This window comes from Solanum tuberosum, unplaced genomic scaffold, assembly GCF_000226075.1.
Source record: "Solanum tuberosum cultivar DM 1-3 516 R44 unplaced genomic scaffold, SolTub_3.0 scf00129, whole genome shotgun sequence".
NCBI classification, from domain to species: Eukaryota; Viridiplantae; Streptophyta; class Magnoliopsida; order Solanales; family Solanaceae; genus Solanum; species Solanum tuberosum.
In genome coordinates, this window is record NW_006239057.1 from 271,918 (window position 1) to 291,811 (window position 19,894).

General features: G+C 31.6%; 4 protein-coding genes across 4 annotated transcripts; 3 read left to right on the top strand and 1 right to left on the bottom strand.

Moving 5' to 3' along the window:
* The first annotated feature begins 1,830 nt into the window (after positions 1-1,830).
* On the top strand, positions 1,831-4,031 carry LOC102594573 (heat stress transcription factor B-3-like). Its single transcript, XM_006351193.2, has 2 exons — positions 1,831-2,334; positions 3,273-4,031. The coding sequence occupies exons 1-2, from the start codon at positions 2,089-2,091 to the stop codon at positions 3,759-3,761; spliced, it is 735 nt and encodes a 244-aa protein (XP_006351255.1). The 5' UTR covers positions 1,831-2,088; the 3' UTR covers positions 3,762-4,031.
* A 2,510-nt stretch (positions 4,032-6,541) lies between these two features.
* Positions 6,542-9,857, top strand: LOC102594895 (uncharacterized). Its single transcript, XM_006351194.2, has 2 exons — positions 6,542-7,403; positions 9,799-9,857. Exons 1-2 carry the CDS (start codon positions 6,542-6,544, stop codon positions 9,855-9,857), a joined length of 921 nt encoding a protein of 306 aa, XP_006351256.2.
* A 41-nt stretch (positions 9,858-9,898) lies between these two features.
* LOC102581877 (villin-2-like) lies at positions 9,899-15,864 on the bottom strand. The gene is made up of 22 exons (XM_006351323.1): positions 15,809-15,864; positions 15,524-15,623; positions 15,354-15,422; positions 15,033-15,269; positions 14,767-14,944; positions 14,482-14,614; positions 14,111-14,270; positions 13,889-14,036; positions 13,705-13,805; positions 13,468-13,626; positions 13,322-13,390; positions 13,177-13,245; positions 12,950-13,087; positions 12,316-12,444; positions 12,039-12,186; positions 11,928-11,938; positions 11,704-11,844; positions 11,480-11,605; positions 11,227-11,289; positions 10,782-11,028; positions 10,094-10,287; positions 9,899-10,012 (listed from the first exon to the last, which is right to left on the bottom strand). The coding sequence occupies exons 1-22, from the start codon at positions 15,862-15,864 to the stop codon at positions 9,899-9,901; spliced, it is 2,790 nt and encodes a 929-aa protein (XP_006351385.1).
* A 2,439-nt stretch (positions 15,865-18,303) lies between these two features.
* On the top strand, positions 18,304-19,248 carry LOC102582205 (probable protein phosphatase 2C 55). The gene has a single exon (XM_006351324.1). It carries the CDS (start codon positions 18,304-18,306, stop codon positions 19,246-19,248), a length of 945 nt encoding a protein of 314 aa, XP_006351386.1.
* Positions 19,249-19,894: the final 646 nt, after the last annotated feature.

Sequence of the window (19,894 nt, forward strand, 5' to 3'; positions counted from 1 at the left end):
TTTTTGGCCCCCCCCCCCCCCCTTAATTATCCAATGTATTAATAGTAGTACAAAAAACAATTGGTTCTTTTGCATATTACACTTCAAGTTTTTCCTAAATTAGGCTAAGAACAAATAAAGGAAAATTTGTATCAAGTGGTAATACAAAATTCTCACTAATGCCTCCAAATTTTTTTTGTAAAAATAATGTCTCAATCTCAAACAAGTTAATAACAAGTCCCAAAAGATTTTTGAAGCAAAAGAAGTATTTTCTGATACGCAATAGTTTAATTTCTTTTATCTCTCTATTTTTTCATGTTATATAACAGCAAACAAGTTGTTAAAAGCAGACAAAATATAAATCAATTCACTCATCAATCTACATGGACGTTAAAGTGTCAATTTAATTATTTTATTTTATTTTTGTTTGTTTGCGTAGATTGGTCAATCTTGTAAAACTATCGTCTATAATAATACTCATTTCGTCCTAATTTCTGTTGCACGATTAGAATTTTGAGAGTCAATACATTTGAAATTCATTTTCTTCTTTGTTTGGGAAAAAAATGTTCACAAAAGCCCTACACGCTACTAGATTATTACTCAATCATTTAAAACTTATGTTACATAGTATAATTTTTTGTAAAAAAATCAAAATAATTTTAAACATGTAATTAATATTTGACTATAATGATTTTTAAAAACTATAATTTTAAATATGTCAATATTATTTGTGTAGTTATAAAACTTTTAGTCAACGTTATATTAATATATATACTGTTTCATTCTTAATAAAATAAATTAATACGAAATCAATGTCACATAAACTATAAACTGAAACAAATTTAATAATATTTATTTAATTAGTCCACGCTAATTATTTAGATTTATCTGAATGGATGCTCATCTAGAAGATCTTAATTAAATTCTCAGTCATTTATCTAGAAATTAAAATAAGATTTAAAAGAGAGAAGAAAAGTGTACTAATATATTACCAAGTTTCTAAATTGCTCTTTCACATGATTTATCATTGAGTTTTGAGTTTTTATTTTTGGTTTTCATTCGGTGTTCGATATTCATATTGGATTCTGATTAAATTCAGATTCACGTCGGAAAGTTTCATATTGAGGATAAATCACTTCCTTATAAAGGTGACTCTGTACCAGGAGGACTTGAATCTGAAACCTATAACTAAGGATGAATGAATACTTACCACTCAAGTTGATATGATTGGGTTTGAGTTGATCAAATCTTGTCACAACACAAATAAATACTAGTTTTACCATGGTGATGTTGAATTTGTAGTCTTAGTCTTCACGTTAAAAAGATTTTTATTAATAAGTGAAACACTAATTTAATTTTTTATTTTTTCTAGAATATGGTCACCAAATTCTACAAAAAATAACAAAATAATAGGAAATAAAACATTCTCTAGAAGTGGACTAATACTAATTACTCAATAGACCGTCTAGAAGATGCACATCATTATGTGCAACACATTATTATATGTTATAAAACAAAAAGACGCATTATTATATACTCCCAATTTGAAATAATTATGTGGGAAAATAACGACATTTCTTTATTTTTACACAAAATCAAGATCTTGAAAAATTATGAATTTATCATGATATATATTTAAGATCATAAATTCTAAAGACAATCAACTTAACACATATTCAAAAATCATAAATTTTTGCAGTCTTCATTTCTTTATCCAATTTAATATCCAGTCAAACATCGTCATAAATACTATAGCGTATGAAAACAAGTTTTCTTGCTATAGTTGTCCTCCTCCTACAACTATATAATAAGCATAAGTTTCAAGAAAATATTATTTGCTTTCTTCTTTTATAACTCTCATGTACCCAAGATATTATTCCCTTTTGTATTTCTCATGAATTTTGGATTTGTTTTAGGTTTTTATTGTTGGGATTGGGGCTACTTAACCGCCCTTCTACTCTTCTCCACTTCATCATAATTAATATCATTCATTTTCTTTCATTTTATTAAAACACCTTTTCTTTTTGCTTTTTAGTAACTCGAACTTATAATTTATGTACTTATCATCTGAGCAGACCCTTCTCGTCTAAGTTGAACGTAGTCTTTTGAATGGGGGAATTAGAGGATGAATGTGAAAGGAATTTGTTAGAGTATGTAAGGAAGGCATCAACATCACCATTCTTGCTAAAAACATACATGTTGGTGGAGGATCCGGCGACGGACGACGTCATTTCTTGGAATTCCGATGGATCGGCGTTTATAGTCCGGCAACCGGCGGAGTTTGCTAGAGATTTGCTTCCAACGCTTTTCAAACATAGCAACTTTTCTAGCTTTGTCCGGCAACTTAATACCTATGTATGTTTACTATCTCCCTCCCACCCTAAAAAAAGTTAACGTGTCGATATTTTATACGATCAGATCACTTATAAGATTATTATCTTATTTATTTGCTTGGTAAAGAGAATGAAAATAAATAACGTGTCAATATTTTATACGATCAGATCAAGATTATTATCTTATTTATTTGCTTGGTAAAGAGAATGAAAATAAATAACGTGTCAATATTTTATACGATCAGATCAAGATTATTATCTTATTTATTTGCTTGGTAAAGAGAATGAAAATAAATAACGTGTCAATATTTTATACGATCAGATCAAGATTATTATCTTATTTATTTGCTTGGTAAAGAGAATGAAAACAAATAGTGCTCTCCACATCTAACAATAAAATATTAATGCGTATATTTAGCAGATAACTTATTTTATTTTCAAGATTAAGAAGGTGTTACACGTAAATATCTTTTAGACTACATGTTAATGGATCTTTTTAAAAAAATGATTAGTTAGCAGACTTATATACTTTGTTGTCTTTCATGCATAGTGAATTATTGATGTTGCTATTGTTATTCTATTGATTTAGAAAACCATAGTATGTAAGGATGAAATTAACTACAATATAATCATCATCCATATAATTGAAGTCTCTAAAAAGACATGCATTTGAATTTATGATTAAGCTAGGATCGTAAATTTACTACGGAATGGTATATAAAGTGAACAAATCTCAATGAATACAATAGCAATTAGGGATATGTATATATCTTGATAGCATTTCTGTTATATACATCGTCAGTAGTAATAAAAAAATATTATAGTAAATCAAGTTTGAGACTAATAACATACAATATGATACAACATTTCTTAGCCTAGAACCATATCTTTAATTTTGTTGAGTATAGTTCTTGTGATCCATTGATTAATTCAATCCTAAATTATTTCATGTGTGACTAGGGTTTTCGTAAAGTTACAACAAGTCAGTGGGAGTTCAGCAACGACTTGTTTCGCAAGGGAGAGAAGGATTTACTATGTGATATTCGTCGAAAAAAAGCATGGACAAACAAGCAACAACCTCCAAACAAAAACAACAAGAAAGAAAGTGAAGATGAAGATCAAAAGTCATCATCTTCAACTTCTAATTCTTCATCATCATTTGAGTACAATAGCCTTGTTGATGAGAATAAAAGGCTTAAAATGGAAAATGGAGAACTAAGCTATGAGCTTTCACTAGTAAATAAGAAATGCAAAGAACTTATTGATCTAGTGGCCATTTTGTTAAAGAATTCAAATGAAGAAGAAAAAAAAGAAGGGCAAAAAGGTAAAAGGCCAATGTTGTTTGGAGTGAGGCTAGAAGTTGAAGAAGAAATGGAAAGGAAGAGAAAAAAAGTTGAGTTAAATGAAATTGCTAGTGTTTTCCTCTCTCAAACTATGCAAATAAAATAGGAAAAAAGAGATATATATTATTGAATAGAGTTGTTCGATAAGGTCCACAAGTTAATTCGAACATCATCGTCAGATTGGAAAATGAATTATATGTATTTTAATTGCAAGTCTTTCATCTTTTCAAGACTTATAAAGAGTCACAATCTCTTGTAATTTGATAATATATAGTTAACTTAATTATATATATCGATAATGTAAAATGTAAAACATTATCAATAAGAATGTCAAACAATTCTTGTCTAATTTATAAAATCAATGAATAATTTATCATTTTATGTCTATTTTATCCTTATTACTATTAAATACTAGTCATTTCTCAATGTTTAAATGACTTATATTTAGTAAGGATAATTTAATAAAATTACTCCTATCATTTATTATTTTTTAATCTGTATATTAAGTCAGTAGTGGACAATTATGGTTCGATTACTTCGATAGAAAAAGTAATATGCAAAAGAAAAAAGGAAGGTGACAAGAAACTGACCAAGTTTGAAGTATGTCATAGATGATGGATATGGTTACTTTAGTTTTAAGTAATAATACTAATATATAATTGAAGTGAGCTTCTAGATAGGAGTACTAATTAGTAATTATGTTCAAATAATTTTCTCATCAAATAAAGTTTTTTAAATTAAAGAGATAGAAGTTTAAATAATTATATATAAATCATGCCAAGAAATTTGAAGGCTGCTGGAACATGAAGGTATATATGCAAAACATTCTATTTAATGGTCTCTATAACTATCAAAAGGAAAATTATTTTACTTTTAAAGTTTATTTCGAGGATTTTTTGAAAATATTTTTTCTATTTTTATGAAGCAAGAGTAACTCTATCCCTTCTCAAACCTGATAACATGTTGTAGAAGTGTGTCGATCAACATATTATTTAGTGATTATATAAATATATTTTTACTTTATTTTAATTAATTTTGTTTGAACTTCAGTCATATATATTAAGTTTAGCCATTTTTGTCTGATTCACCTTTTTTTTATTGAACTTGAGCTATATATGCACTACAACGAATGTGTCATTCTAAGAATGAGTTCAATTGAATCCATAACTTTCGACCTAGAGTATAAAATTAATATGTAATAATTTAGTAAAATTGTAATAAATAATATACATGAACTCATAACTTTAAATTTATAATGTGCTCAATATTAAGAAGTAAGAATCTTAAAAAATAAACTCATAAAATTTAAATTCTTAATCTAATCTGACTATCTATATATACATGTTTATTTAATAGCAATAGCCAATAACTATTTAAAGGTTCATCTTTGTTCCCACTACTTTTAAAATCTTACACATTAATACCCATAGTTTGTATGATTTAAAATTCTCTCCCCCTCCCACCGCTCTCATGTTTGCTGCCCTATTTTGCTCATTTAAAGACAATATTAGTTCATTTTCTTCCTTTTCTTTTTCTTAGAATTATAAGGTTTCCTTTTTACCTTTAATATTGCTCATTTAAAGACAATATTACCTTTTCTTTTTCTTTTTCCCAAAAGTCCACTTTTTTTTCCTTTTTCTTTTCCCTTTTGGCTAATCATGGAAAAACAACATCTATAGGCTTTAAAAAGTCTTTTATTTTGGTCTTAAAAATGTGATCTTTGATTATAATAAAAGAGAAGTATTGAAAATGTTTTTAAATTTAATGTAAATTATTTGTTTTGTTCATAAATTATTAATAACCTTAAAAATATTATTTACTTAATTAACTAAAATTTAGATACTCTCCCACTTCTATGCGACATGATAAAGCAAGAGGTCTCGAACTCTTGTGGGAGCATGAGACTCTTAATAAAAAGTCAAGAGAAGTGTTGAAAACACTCCTAACCTTGATGAGAATTTAGAAGTGTATTTCACTCATGTTGCAAATTTGAGAGCGTATTTAAGTTCAATTAGTAAAATAAATGAGTAATTTTAAAGTTGTCAATAGTTCGAAGATGAAACTAATAATTTGCAGATGAGTTTGGAATATTTTCTATGATTGCGATTCATTCTCTCGACTTTGAATTTTTGTATGAAAAATCCTTTTAAAAGTACCACCACCGCCACAACAACAACATACTTAATAAAATTTCACAAATAAAGTCTAGAAATGGTAGAACGTATATCGACTTTATTACTCTCTCATGGAAATAGAGATTGTTTCCAAAAAAATCCTCGACTCAAATGAAGAATTTGAAAACAGTGAAAAATATATATTACTGTAAATAACAAGGAAACAATACAAAGTCTATCGAAAGAAAGATCCATTTAAAAGCACCTCTTTCAAAAAGGCAATACGCAAATTTAAATTTAATTATACGAATACCAAACTCCGAGCGGAAAACAAAAAAAATATAATAACAGACTCCTCTGAACTCTCATAATCCTTCATCTTCCCCATACACTTACACAGCTAAAAAGCCAAAAACAGAGTGCTGAGAAACACATATATATATAGCAAAAAAAATAACCTCTCCAGTCTCTCTCCACTGTGTGTCTCTGTGTAAGAAAGAGAAAAAGTATGGGATTTAAAGCAATGGGGTTCTTCTTCATTTTATTCCCAGAAGATGAATCCACCATTATCACCAAAAACAAGCAAAAAACAAACCTTTCTCCATTAAAATCCATCAACACTCTGTTTAGAGCACAATTTATAATCTCAATTTGTGTTTTCCTCATCTTCATCACTTTTCTCCTCTTTACAATCTCAACTTTTGAACCATCTTCAAGATTCAAACTTCAAAATTCAAAATCTCCATCATTTCAACAACATGCATTGCAAGGAATGGGTACTCTGTTCAGAAAAGGAACAAGATCCATGAGTGATTTAATTGTAGCTCATGTAATTGAATCTGTAACCGTTCAAGAACTGAAATTGTTCACAAAACTCATTTACAGGTCCAAAATCAGCTCAAAATCCGACATTTTGTTCGTTTTCCCGAAAAAATCCGTTCTTTTTGAAAACACCATTGTTGAAGAAAACACCTCGTTCTTCAAACTCATCAATGGCTACGAATACAATTCTACCACTTTCAACTCGACCCATAATAAAGCGAATGCAAGTGAAGAACCCATCTGGGGTCGCAAAAAACAGAGCAATTTCATTGAAGAAGACAACAACAGTACTGAGTCAATTCAATTGAGTTATGGGTCAGTTATCGGGTTTTACGCCGATGAACTTGACCCGGAAAATTCATTATCCGGGTTTATGGATCATGTTCCAATGAATTTAAGAAGATGGGCTTGTTATCCAATGTTATTTGGTCGAATCAGAAGAAATTTCAAGCATATAATATTAGTGAATGTGAAAGAAATTTTCGTACTCGGTGATTCACCGAGTCGAATCAAGAATCTGAGTCATGACTCAGTTCTTGTTTTTCGAAGAAAAAACTTCGAAAAAACTCATAAAAAACAGGCAAGCCCAGAAATTATCATGGGTGGATTAAGAGGAATTCGAAGATTATCGAATGCAATGTTAATCAAAATCATTCAAGAATCGATGCAACACAAGAAGAAGAACTCGATTAACGAGTCAGTTCTGTTCAATCAACTCATTGGAAATGAGTTTATGACGAAGAATGTTGAGTTGAATTTGGACGAGTCAATTGTAGAACTGAGTTCACTCAGTGAGTTTGATAAAAAATCAGGTTCTTTATTAATATCGAATTTTTTTATTATTAGTCGTGGAAATAGTAATGTTGATATTAATTATGTTATTAAGAAGTATTTATGTTCATAGTGATTGTTGATTAGTAGTTAAATTAATTACAAAAAAGGTTAATTATAGGATTATGTTTAGGCATTTTTATAGTGATTGATTGTCATGTAAATAATATTGTAATAGTAAATGTTATATGGATTATTTGTGCAAAATTATGTATATCTAGAGGTGGGGAGGGGTTTATTTGAATTTGCTTCGTCAAATCAATAAATATATAATGTTTGGGTAAAACTAAGTGGAGCGAGGTTGGAGATTGATTTGAAAGAATCAACAGATGTTGAGGTGCATTAGACATTTGAGCCACGAGAGCGATATCAAATCGAGAAAAACTTCGAATAGATATGACCATAAATTAAGTAAATAGCAAAGACAATGTGTGATAAGCTTTATATAATGTAAATGATGAATCTCTTTGATGAATATAGCCATAATTAATGCATACTAGGGGTTGTATGTATCAATCTATACAGTGTTATAATTAACGTGTTAACTTTTCTACTTAAAAAGCTCAATCACAAAAATGAAATTTAAAAGAAGTTATTAAGAGTTTATGAAAATGATGAAGCATGTGATTTAATTCGATACAAAATCATTAATAGAGCCAGTGTCATTCTTAAAGGTGACAGCCAATAAGGTTGTGTCAATTTATGATTTTGCAATCATCAGTAGCAAAGTCAAACAAAAGGAGTATTATTTCATCGATTTTTTCTCATGTGACAACTGTGTAATGGTCCAAGGGAAAATAACACAAAAATCGTTATAATTTATTTGTCTTACTATTTTTATTTTATTTAAAAAAATGTTTTATATATCTAAGATTATGAGAATAGATGATATTTTGATGTATTTTATATATTTTTAATTTAAGACTATGAAATTCAAACGTTATATTACTTTTTAAATTTTGTATCAATTAAAATCAGATAAATAAATTAAAACGAACAGAGTATTTAATTGGAACCATCATGTGATTTTTACCAAATTTCCACCGCGTGTTTCAACTCCTTTTGACAAACTCCATAAAAGCAGTAACGTGATCATTTCATTCTTTTGCACTTCATTTCATGATATATAATTAACTATACAACTTCTTTTGCCAGCTTTTTTCCCCCAGCCAGCCAAGCATACAAGTGTTGCTTAACATTTAAGAATAGTCCACAATAATATATTTCGTGTAATCTATTAAATTAAATTCTAGAAAGAATAGAATATACGTAGATTTCATCCTTATAACTTGAAGGTAGAGAGATTGTTTTTGATAGAGCATCTCAGCTCAAAGAAAAAGAGTTTGAAGCAATATGACAAAAAAATAACAGAAATGAAAAGCCAAGAAAAAAATACGATTGAATGCATGACAAATCATTCTAAACAGTAAAATAAAAAATGCAAGAAATGATTCACTTAATATGTATTAATACTTTATCTATAATTCAAGATATTTAAAAATATATATGAAAAATTACAATAAAAATAGATTTTTTAAAATTTTGAAATTCAAAAAATGTTATATAAATTGAGACGGACGGAGTAATATCTACCTTTCAAAGCTAAGGCCAATCAATGTCTATGTTTTAAAAAAATTACAAATAGTTGACCACTATTTATTTTTAATAAATAGCAGTATATAAATAACATTAATAATAGACGGATAAATCTTAGCACTGATCACGGCACGCCAATCTATAGATCTCTTTACAATAAAATATTCAAATTTGCCAAACATGAGGCGTTTTGAAGGTAATATTTAATATAAAATTAGTATAGTGAATCGCTCTAAATAGATGAAAATACATATTAATCAATCATAAGTAAGTAGTAGTTAAGTTTACGTATGCATCTATTAGCTTTTAGTGTAAATGCTAAGATATTTTTTTGGATTTCAAGTCAACTACTCCTTTGTTTCAATTTACGTAGCGATATTTGACTGAGAACAAAGTTTAAGAAAGAAAAACAGAATCTTTGGAACTTGTATTATAAATCAAGCAGTAGACATTTATATGATTATAAATCATCTCGTAAACGATGAAATGAAAAGTTCTAGCTATGCAAATGCCACTAGTTTGGCACATTAGGGCCAAACACTCAATTAACTTGCAAAATCTTTCAAGTATCAACTTAGTTGCAATAAATATAATGAATGTATACACCCTTTAGTTAACTTGAATCAAAGAATTAGTCTAGACACTTTTAGCTACAACCTTGGAAGGCGAATTCACATTCAGAATGAGTCTGATCTTATTATATGTATATATATTCTATATCTTTTTTCATATGTATACATAGTTTGAACTGAAAGCAATATATTCCGTTAATAAATCCAGGCATCATGTACCTCAATCCACGCGAATTTTTTGCGTCAACAACATACGTTGTTATGTAAGATTTTGGGAAACAGAGAGAGTGATTTCTCGTTCGTGTAGTCTAAAAGAGATCAACCTTCTTTTTGTGCACGTCTTGCTTCCATTTTGGGACCTTGTAAAATGCTTCTTTTGTCATTCCTAGTACAGATTCAAATTCCTCGTCCGAAAGATAAGCCTGAAAAATGTTTATCATTCGAGATGATCACGAAAAGAAGAATGTGCTTTCATTAGAATGAACGATACTCGAGCTACAAACCTCTCTTCGTTTAGTATCAATGCCAGTAGCAGGATTTTCCGACTTAGCCTTGAGCTGCTCATAACTGAACACCTCGTCTGGTGGTTTCAGGTCCGAGTCCTCTTCATTAGTCTCTGCTGCGTGCTCAGCGACCTCGTTCTCCTGATGTTCTGAACGTTCTTCGGATTCTTTAAACCGAGCATGCTTTGCCCTAGCTGAAAAAAACATCAAAATAGTAATGTAACAAGTTGAAACTATGTTGATTCACTTCAAATGTTTGCAATAATAGTCAGTTTAAGTAATCTTTAACATGTTACAATCATACAAAGAGAGACACAGACACAGACACAGACACATTGTAGACATCTAGATTTTGTAGGACTCTACAAGACGAGCCAAATCTTGGTTATGGTTCTTGGAGGCTACTCTATCCTAAACCCCTAGATCACGCCTATATAAAGGTAACGTATTCCTTGAAGAGGCATATCAAAATCTCATAAACTCCTGGATATTCATAATGAGATCAAGACATCAAATGCCGTTTTTGTCAAAGCCACCGCCTGACATTCCTAACATCAATCACAAGGAGGTCTAAATCATCCTACATTTGAGAAATACGCTACTAACAACCCTTGAATCAAGGAGAATTCAGAGAGAAGAATGAACAAAATTATACTCACAAATATTCATCAATATATAAAAATTGTACCAGTGGGGCTAGCTGATGGACTTCTACTTGATTGGAGAGAAGATCCGCGCGAATTTGACTGCTTCATTTCCTCTGTAAGAACATTAGACAATGCAGCTACTGCAGCTGCTCTTTGTGAACCCTGACTTGCTCCTGTAGGCTTTGGAACAGAACTAGCTTTCGCAGCAGACGATGAAGTAAATGCAGAGTTTAATGCAGCTAATGCTGAGGCTCTTTGAGTTGGTCCATCTTGATTTGTTCTATGATTCTGAAATATAGAGTAGAAGGTCTAAACTTCTTGAATAACTAATGAAGTCTTGTACTATGAAACTCGGTTGATGATACGAAAAGCAACTGTCAAACAACTAATAGTATATGATATGGAAAACAATCTATCATTCTTGCACATTGTGTGATTCATGTAACTTAGATGAGATTATAGTAATGGAAAAACAAGATAAATTACCTCGGAAGCATGACCAAATCCAAAGAGTATCATAACCTTCTTTTGGAATGAGTTTCCGTGTGCCTGATTAAACAGGTAAGTCAGAGTAAAAAAGTTGCTGAAATGACTAATGAGTTTCACTTATTATTGTTTCAATATGTCTCTCGTGAGGTTGACAAATGCAGCTTTTGTAGTCACTCTACATCTTATCTTCCAAGTTTCATACCAAATTCAAACGAGACAACGAGAGAGAGAGAGAGCTTTAGTCACTTACAGTAGCTTTTACAGGATCCCATGAGAAAAATGTTGTAAAGAAGCATGGTTCATTTCCTTCTGTGACTTTATACAGTGGAACATCAGCGGATAACCCTTCCAAAGATGCAGCCAGCTCTACATATTTCTGTGATCAACTTCATCGATTACTCGAGCAAAAATGAAAATGGACAACTACTTTCAAGAGATGAGATACATATGTGATATGACACTAATTAGTATTACTTGTCCAATTTCAAAAGCACTTTGCTTTTCTTTGGAGTCTGTTGATTGACCAACCCAAACGAAAACTTCAGAATGTGTGTCGAGAACCATGACGTCCTCAGTCAACAAATCATCTTGACAAAAGTTGTAGATTTCTTCAACCTGTTATTTGAATAGAAAATATTAACCTGTTTGATATACACAACCAGAAATTTATACGTTGTAACCGAATTATACTATATTACCTCGAATTTTCCTGGATATCCATGAGTTAGCATGAAATCATTTGAGAAAGTCAGTTAGCAGAAAAAAATTTCCTCACTCGAAAAAAATATCGAAGGATGAGAAGGATGCACCTCTATTAACAGAACAAGAAAACAAGTGAGGTTCCCTGGTGGCTTCAGGAGCTAATTTATTGCTGGTAAAATCTTGTTTTTCTCCAATACCAAGCCAGAAAGCTGAGCTTTCTGTTCCTTCCTTAGTGTGTTTAACTGTCACTCCGGGCTGAGTTTGTGAATAAAACACATCAAACAAAATTAGTCTAATGCAGCATAAAATAGGACAAACACAGGGTATGTTAGTTGGATAACAATGACAAAGAACGCCTTTTTTCTACTTCGATAAAAGGCTCACCTTCAAGAATTCCACAATCTTTGCTGCTAACTGCTGTTGCTCATGGGTACTTTGCTTTCCATGCCAAATGAATACTGAAGAGCTAGATTGCAGAAGAAAACACTCGTAAGTGTTCAGTGAAGTCGCCACCTGTCAGAGTTCAGAAACCGGGAGTGAAAATTAGAAATCGAGGTTGTAAAGTTTCATTTTGTCAAGTTTACAACACAGTTCATAGTAGCTTTGGACATAATGACAACAGCAACTTAGACTTTAGCGTGACAGTACGGAGTAAGTACAAAGTTAACATAAATTTTCAATGAAAAGTGTGACATTTTCATTTTCTATTAGACTGTCATTTAGACAGCTTCAAAATATATTGAAAAGAATCCTAAATTACATCCCTGGACAGATGTTTACGTAATCCATAAGAACAACTCTCTGAGACATGGAGACTCTATCAACATAGAACGGAGGCTACCTATCTATCTAGACATAGTTTGAGAACATGTTCAAGTGACGACAAGAAGGGTCTCATAACGTAGCTTTTGCAGCATGACTAAATTGGAACAGATAGTGTAGAATAAAGAACAGATTATCGGCCATAGAAAACTTAATATCCCAAAGAGGGGAAAACTTAAAGGGTCAGTGAACATACAACATCGACTTGAACTGCTTTGTTGTTATGACTAGAAGTTCCAGATATCCTGAAAAGGCCAACAGTATCAGAAGCATATGTTTCATCATTCAAGCCATTTTCTGCAATATGATTTTTATAGCCAGAGCTTAATCCACCCTGAAAAAAGGAAAGAAACTTGTCATGGTTATTCTATATGTTAAAATGACGTCAATAGACTCTATCATGATATATATATGGAGAGATACCTTAAGGACCAGCATGGGATGGAATATTGCAACAAATTGTGGTGGTTCTTTGCCTTGGTATACCCGACCCTAGATAACGTAAATATCACAATTAAGCTTCATTTTGAGTTTTTGACTGAAAAACAGTAAGAGAAAGAAGTAATACCAGCACAGGTCTCCCTTTAAGTGAATTGCACATTGTGCTAGCCAATTGTGCAGCCATTTCTCGATCCTCCTGAATCCACAACAATGATTCAATTAAGAAAATTCTATAAAGACGCGTTGGACCCTTATATGCAAGGACATCCGTACCTCGATGCTATCCTTTCCAATCCACCAACACAAGTAATAATCTTCTTTCCTTTCATGAGAATGGTATGTGTAGAGAACTATGTAACAATCTCCACTGTAGAATTTACCAATGTCTTCTTTGGGTATCAGAGTCTTTGCACTGCCATCGATACGCCACACCTGACAAATTTTACATTTTCAGTGAAGAATGAGCAGGCCAAATCAACAGAGAAAACATTGTGATGATCAGATTCAGACCTCTATCTTTCCACCTTCTTCAAGCAAAGGTGGGACTTCCTCATCGACAGAAGTACTTTTGCTAGCAGCTTTGACAGCAGCACCTTGTTGCTTCACCAAAGCTGAAAGAACTCAACATGGACAAAGTTAAAACTAACTCAAACCAGAAACACACAAAATCTTCACACTCCCGTAATAACTCTACCTGCTACTTTCCCTCGTCCGTCCTCAGGGGCAGGTGTTGATCCTGATGGCCAAGAGTCAAAATTGGACTTAAATGAATGTGTCTCATAGCCTTGAATAATCCGGGTTATACGTGTTGACTTAGGTCTATTTTGATTGGCAAGATATTCCTGAAAATTATTGAGTCATTCAGAAATGAGAAACTATACCACACAAGAACATGGATGAACAGCTAACATTCTACCTCTGTTGTTTGAATAGTACTTTTCCTCTCCTCGAGCTGAGTATGACGGCCTACCCACATGAAAACCTCGGAACCACAATCCAAAATATAGCATTTGTCATTTTCCAAGATGGATTTTGTAAGTTCACCATCCAAAGAATTGACCTGGCCATCAGTAATGCTGCAAAAGAGGACATAATTCACCTTTAGCACCAACAACAGCAAAACGTTGACATACAAAATTCAGTTACAAGTAACAACCCCGAGGGCTATCCATTGAAAGACGTTACGTCCAGCACTACATGGTCTCTCAAGGATATCAAGAAAACTTTGATATAGAGTATCATAAACACGAGAAACTGCTTGACACTTGGTAAAGGATTCAACATTACCTATAAAGTTGAGCAGTAGTTCTCTCAGGAACGATATCATCATCGGTAGCAACCTTTTTGCTAATTGGAGCAAAGCCACCAAACAGAACCCAAAATGATCCAGAATCTGACTCAGCTTGTAAATTTCCATCATCTGAGGTATGCAATAGAGAAAGAGTTATAAAATTCTAGGGGAAGCATTAATTCAATAAATATCGCACGTCTCATAGTAGTTACATAACAATTCTGTCCAAAGCATTAGATGAATTGCACAATCTTGCATTTTACTCAATGGCTTCGACTTACCAATAATTGCAACGTCACACACGCCATCATGATACTTCTCCTTCAGTATCTGAGTAACTTCTAATGCTTTAGCCCTCTCCTGGATATTGGAGTTTGCACCATTAAACTGATATATTTTGTCTTCAGTGTCTAGAAGGAACACGTCATCATGGTTTAGCGATGACCGAGCAAAAGGGACCTGACAAATATCTAAGCTCAATATTATCTTCAATCACAGCTGCAGAAGTTACATACATTTCCAAATGGTTTTTCTTTTGCTTCTGTACCTGCTTCATCCTAACAACTCGTTTACCGTTGCAGACATACAACCTCGTTTCAAATACTTCCTCCTCCGGTTTCTTGAATCCAGATGCAACACCTCCTTCTAATGGTATGATGCATGGTTTAAAGTATGACAAGAATTTGTCCGATTCATGACCTTGGATTTCCCTATGCTGTACTGCTCGTCCTCCAAGAATCGCGTCAAGCTCAACTGTTTTGATAGCTGCAGTTCCTGCTTCATCCTAGCATAGTATCCAAACTTCTAGAAAATGAAAAAAAGGAACAATATGGTTGAGCTACTGTTAAGACTACGAAACGATTCGTACCTGACTAGTATCCTTTCCAAGCCAGAAATGTATATCATGCCAATAAGCTCCTCCTCTGCCAGAAGTTGTCTGCGATAAGATAAAAACAGAATCGTTGTCAAAACATTTGAACTTATTTCCTCCCAAGATAAACAAGAAATAGAAGAATAACATTTTAAATTAATACGTACCTGCAAGACGATATATGAATCACCCGAGTAGAATTTACCATGTTCAGATTTTGGCACAGGAACTGGTTGGAAATTCTCAATTCTCCAAATTTCAGTTCCTCTAAAGAGAGTTAAGCTAACATTTTATGAAATTACACCGCCAAGTACTGCAGTAGAAACGGAAACAAAAACAAAAACACAGTAACACAGGATCACAGTTACTAATATATGCTCTTTTGAGCTTCCATTCATTAGGATGAAGTGATGAAATATCAAACTAATCGAATACTCAGAACCAAAGGATACGGTTTCTGTCCTGCACCCTGAAATGCAGGTTCCAAATCTTTCACAGAAATAGACATTGTGCAAAATCTTTCCTTTTACAGTTTCTCCCAACTCCAGCTCAAACTTCTAAGCAAAAGCAACTGCACACAAGTATGAAAAAAGTGTGACATGTTATCGACTTATCCATACACCTCTCTCATAACATTACACATAACATACATATTTATTTGAAAAATATCTTATTAGATGCCTCGGATCGCGAGCTAGAAGGTGTATTAGATGGAGGAAAATCACTCTTCTAGTGAAACTACAACTGACATTTTACATTGATTGTATCCTCCCATCCTCCAACGCACCTCATTTCACCCCCTAATTCCCACCTCCCATATATACAAATACTTTTACGATAATAAATATACATTTTGCTTAGGTACCATACATAAGAAAATCACATATTTATCAGGAAAACATCTTTCATTCGTATCGAACACATCCTAAATGTTGAGTTTTCCTTGATAGAACGAAGAAAACAACTAAAATGGAGAAAATCATCAAACAGAATTGATGAACGCACCTCCTCTTGTGATCTTTCTGCAGAATTTTCTTCCTTTTTTCAATCTTCGAAATTCTTTCATCAGATTTGGTAATTCATCGAACGAAAGAACGAAAAATTAAGATTATGATTATACAATACAATGTACATGTAAATTTTTTGTGTGAAAAAAAAAATGATGATGGAGAAAAAATGATACAACTTCTCCCTTGGAATGTTTGTTTCTAAATTTCTTTTTCTGCGGATCATACTACATATAATTTATATCCATGCAATTATTATTATGACATCAAACTCCTTTTATTTGGATTCTTCAAATGTAAGTCCTGATTATTTTTTATAGGTTTGGTGACGGAGCCACGTTTTGCTCACTTCGACTCATTAATTCCTGCTACCTGTCAGGTCAGCTTACACGCACCTCGATTAATTTTACGGATATCGACTACTTTCCGCATGTCGTTAGCTGACATATACATCAATTAATTTCACGGATTCACAAAAATTCAGTATTTTGTTATGGCATAATACATAAATTTGACTTTAACTGACATTGTATGTCTTTGAACTTTCGGTGTGCACAAATAGACACTTAAACTTGTATAAAATTGAACAAATAGATACATTCGTCCTACCTGATATCTTACATAGAAATATTGTGTCCTATGTGTATTATGTCACGGAAGATGCATGTGTTTACTTGTTCAGTTTTATACAAATTTAAGTGTTTACTTGTGCGCGCACAAAGTTGGATGGCATAGATGTCAGTTGCCACGTTAAAAGGTATATAATACTGTATTATGCCTTTTTTTTATATATATTGCATGTGAACTCAATTATTATTATTATAGAAGCATAAACTTTAATTTGAAATTTAATGGAAAAAACTTACCCGCACCTACTAATGCAATTTTCATTATTATGTGATTTAATGAAGAAAAACACATGTTAATTAATTAAGGTTAAGTAAAATGAACTACAAATTTAAACACATGGCATGTATGTATTGGATTGGTGTAAACACCGGGGTGTGGGTAAGTTTTACAAATGTAGTGACGATGATTGGATACATTATGCCTAGAGTTTTATGGCAATATAACAAATGAGTGAATAATTGGAGAAGACAAACAATGTTCTTATTTGCAAATATGTATTAAGAGATCAATGGAATTAATTTAAATTTTCTACTACTGTATATTATATATTCTATTAGTATAATTTTTTAATTGATTATTTAATCTTTTTTTTTAGATCAGAGAATTTAGAGAAGCTTATATTCTAAAAGCTCAAAGGGAAGACAATCATAAATTAGTAGTTTTGTTTGGAAAAACTTATTTTATTAAATATCAAATTTTCTTAGATATAAGTATTTTCTTGATATCATGTGTAAATTAGGTCAAACAAATTTAGAATAATTCAATGGTTTGTCTAAGTGGATAGGTGTTCCGTTCTTTGGAAATCGGTAAAAAAAAATCTTTTTCTATGATGCTCTTAAATGAGAAGCTATTACTAAATCATTAGGTATCCAAATTAAAAGAAATTAAGAAAGCAAACAACAATTTTGAGATAAAGAAAGTAATATATATATATATATATATTATTTAAAAATTACGTAAAAAGTTTTATAATTCACAATAATTATATCTCCTGCATTATAGATTTGTAGTTGGAAAAGTTTCCAAAAAAGTTTTGGATTAAAATCTCACTTTCTTTTTACTACCTAATTACGCAGGAACCTTCTAGTTGCTTAGATAATTTACAAAAAGCTTTGTTTCCATGTAGGATTAATTACCACACACTATTTTCTAAATATTCCATATATTAAAATTAAGTTACCAAAAAAGTTGTTTTTCCATAACCTATTCTACATAGAATTGCAACGTAACGTATGTATATATATATTAGTTGTAACCCTACTTCCATTATATAATTTTTACTTCGCAAAGTTTTTTCAATCAACACAACAATGGCTGCATGTATTTCATCATTAGGTCATGATCAATGTTCTTCCAAAATAAAATTCGATAAACTTTTCAACTTGCCACGCTACAAGAGATATTTCGACTTCTCTTCTCATGAAATTAATAATAATCCGGAAAATCATAGTAACAAGAAACTCAAATTTAGTCATGATGATGAATTTATCAACGTCGAATTTAGTAGTAACAAATTACCATGCCTAAAAATGGTTGTTGGATCTTTATATTTACCTAAAGACAATCCAAATAAGCCTTTAGGTGAAGATGCACACTTTATACATGAATTATACCAAACTATTGGTGTTGCTGATGGTGTTGGTGGTTGGGTGAAACAGGGGATTGACGCTGGAATATACGCTAGAGAGCTTATGAAGAATTCATTTATCGCTACATATGATGAATCAATGAAAGGTCATGTGAACCCTAAAAGGGTTCTTGAAGAAGCATACAAAAACACAAATTCAAAAGGATCGTCTACGGCTTGTATTATAACTCTTAACTCGGTGAAAAATACTATAGTTGCTGCTAATGTTGGCGATAGTGGATTTTTTTTAATCAGAAAGGGAAAAATTATATACAAGTCACCAATACAACAACGAGGATTTGGATGTCCGTATCAATTGGGAAAGTGCAATTCAGATAATCCTAGCGTTGCTCAGGAGATGGAATTGAACGTAGAGAAAGATGATATTTTGATGGTTGGGACGGATGGGATGCTTGATAATATATTTGAAAGTGAGATAGAGGAAATTGTTCGAAGAGCGATAGACCAGAATTTAAAGGCAGAGGAGTTGGCTAGTCAAATTGGGAATATTGCTTTGTATAATTCATTTGATAGATTTGCAGATACACCATTTTCTAGAGCATCTGAGGGACGACATAAAGGAGGAAAAATTGATGATATTACTGTTATTGTTGCTTATATACAATAAAATAATTAAATTTAAATGTAGTAAAAAAAAATAGAATGTATTTTTTACGTTGCCTATGAAGCACAAAATGTAATAGGCAAACTTTATTATTTAATGTAATGTTATATTAAAGACAAATTACATACTATTTCGGAAATTCAACATTTTTTAGCCTTATGAAAATTCAACATTTTTTATAATCTTGATGTTCGAATTAATTTATGCACATCTCAATTCAACTAAGTATGTACGTGGAGGCAGAAGAATATTCACTCAAACCCTTTCGATAAAAAAATTTACACCAAGTGAAATTGTGTGTCCACCACTTATTACATGTTACTCCACCATATTTTTTCTACTATATTATAAAAGAGAGTTTAGGGCCAACTATAATATATAATATTCAAGATTGGGACTTTCTTGAATATTATATATTATATTTATTATATAGTAGAACTTGGGAATAAACTCCCTTTTAAAATAATATAGAATATGTGTATATATATATATCTCACAAATGGAAAAGTTCCAATCAAGGAAGCAACATATATCATTTACAAATGACTTAAAAAACTTTAAAATATTTAAAAACTATATAATAAAATAGGGTGACTCTCAGAATTCTATCAGGCTCACATATATTGGGACAGAAAAAATAACACATATC

Coding starts and splice junctions, on each gene's coding strand:
- LOC102594895 (XM_006351194.2), top strand. CDS start 6,542: ATGGGTACTCTGTTCAGAAAAGGAACAAGATCCATGAGTGATTTAATT. Junction 7,404..9,798: donor TGAGTTTGATAAAAAATCAG/GTTCTTTATTAA, acceptor TAATAAATCCAG/GCATCATGTACCTCAATCCA.
- LOC102594573 (XM_006351193.2), top strand. CDS start 2,089: ATGGGGGAATTAGAGGATGAATGTGAAAGGAATTTGTTAGAGTATGTA. Junction 2,335..3,272: donor TCCGGCAACTTAATACCTAT/GTATGTTTACTA, acceptor ATGTGTGACTAG/GGTTTTCGTAAAGTTACAAC.
- LOC102581877 (XM_006351323.1), bottom strand. CDS start 15,864: ATGTCTATTTCTGTGAAAGATTTGGAACCTGCATTTCAGGGTGCAGGA. Junction 15,270..15,353: donor TTGGAAAGGATACTAGTCAG/GTACGAATCGTT, acceptor ATACTATGCTAG/GATGAAGCAGGAACTGCAGC. Junction 14,615..14,766: donor GTGTGACGTTGCAATTATTG/GTAAGTCGAAGC, acceptor TGCATACCTCAG/ATGATGGAAATTTACAAGCT.
- LOC102582205 (XM_006351324.1), top strand. CDS start 18,304: ATGGCTGCATGTATTTCATCATTAGGTCATGATCAATGTTCTTCCAAA.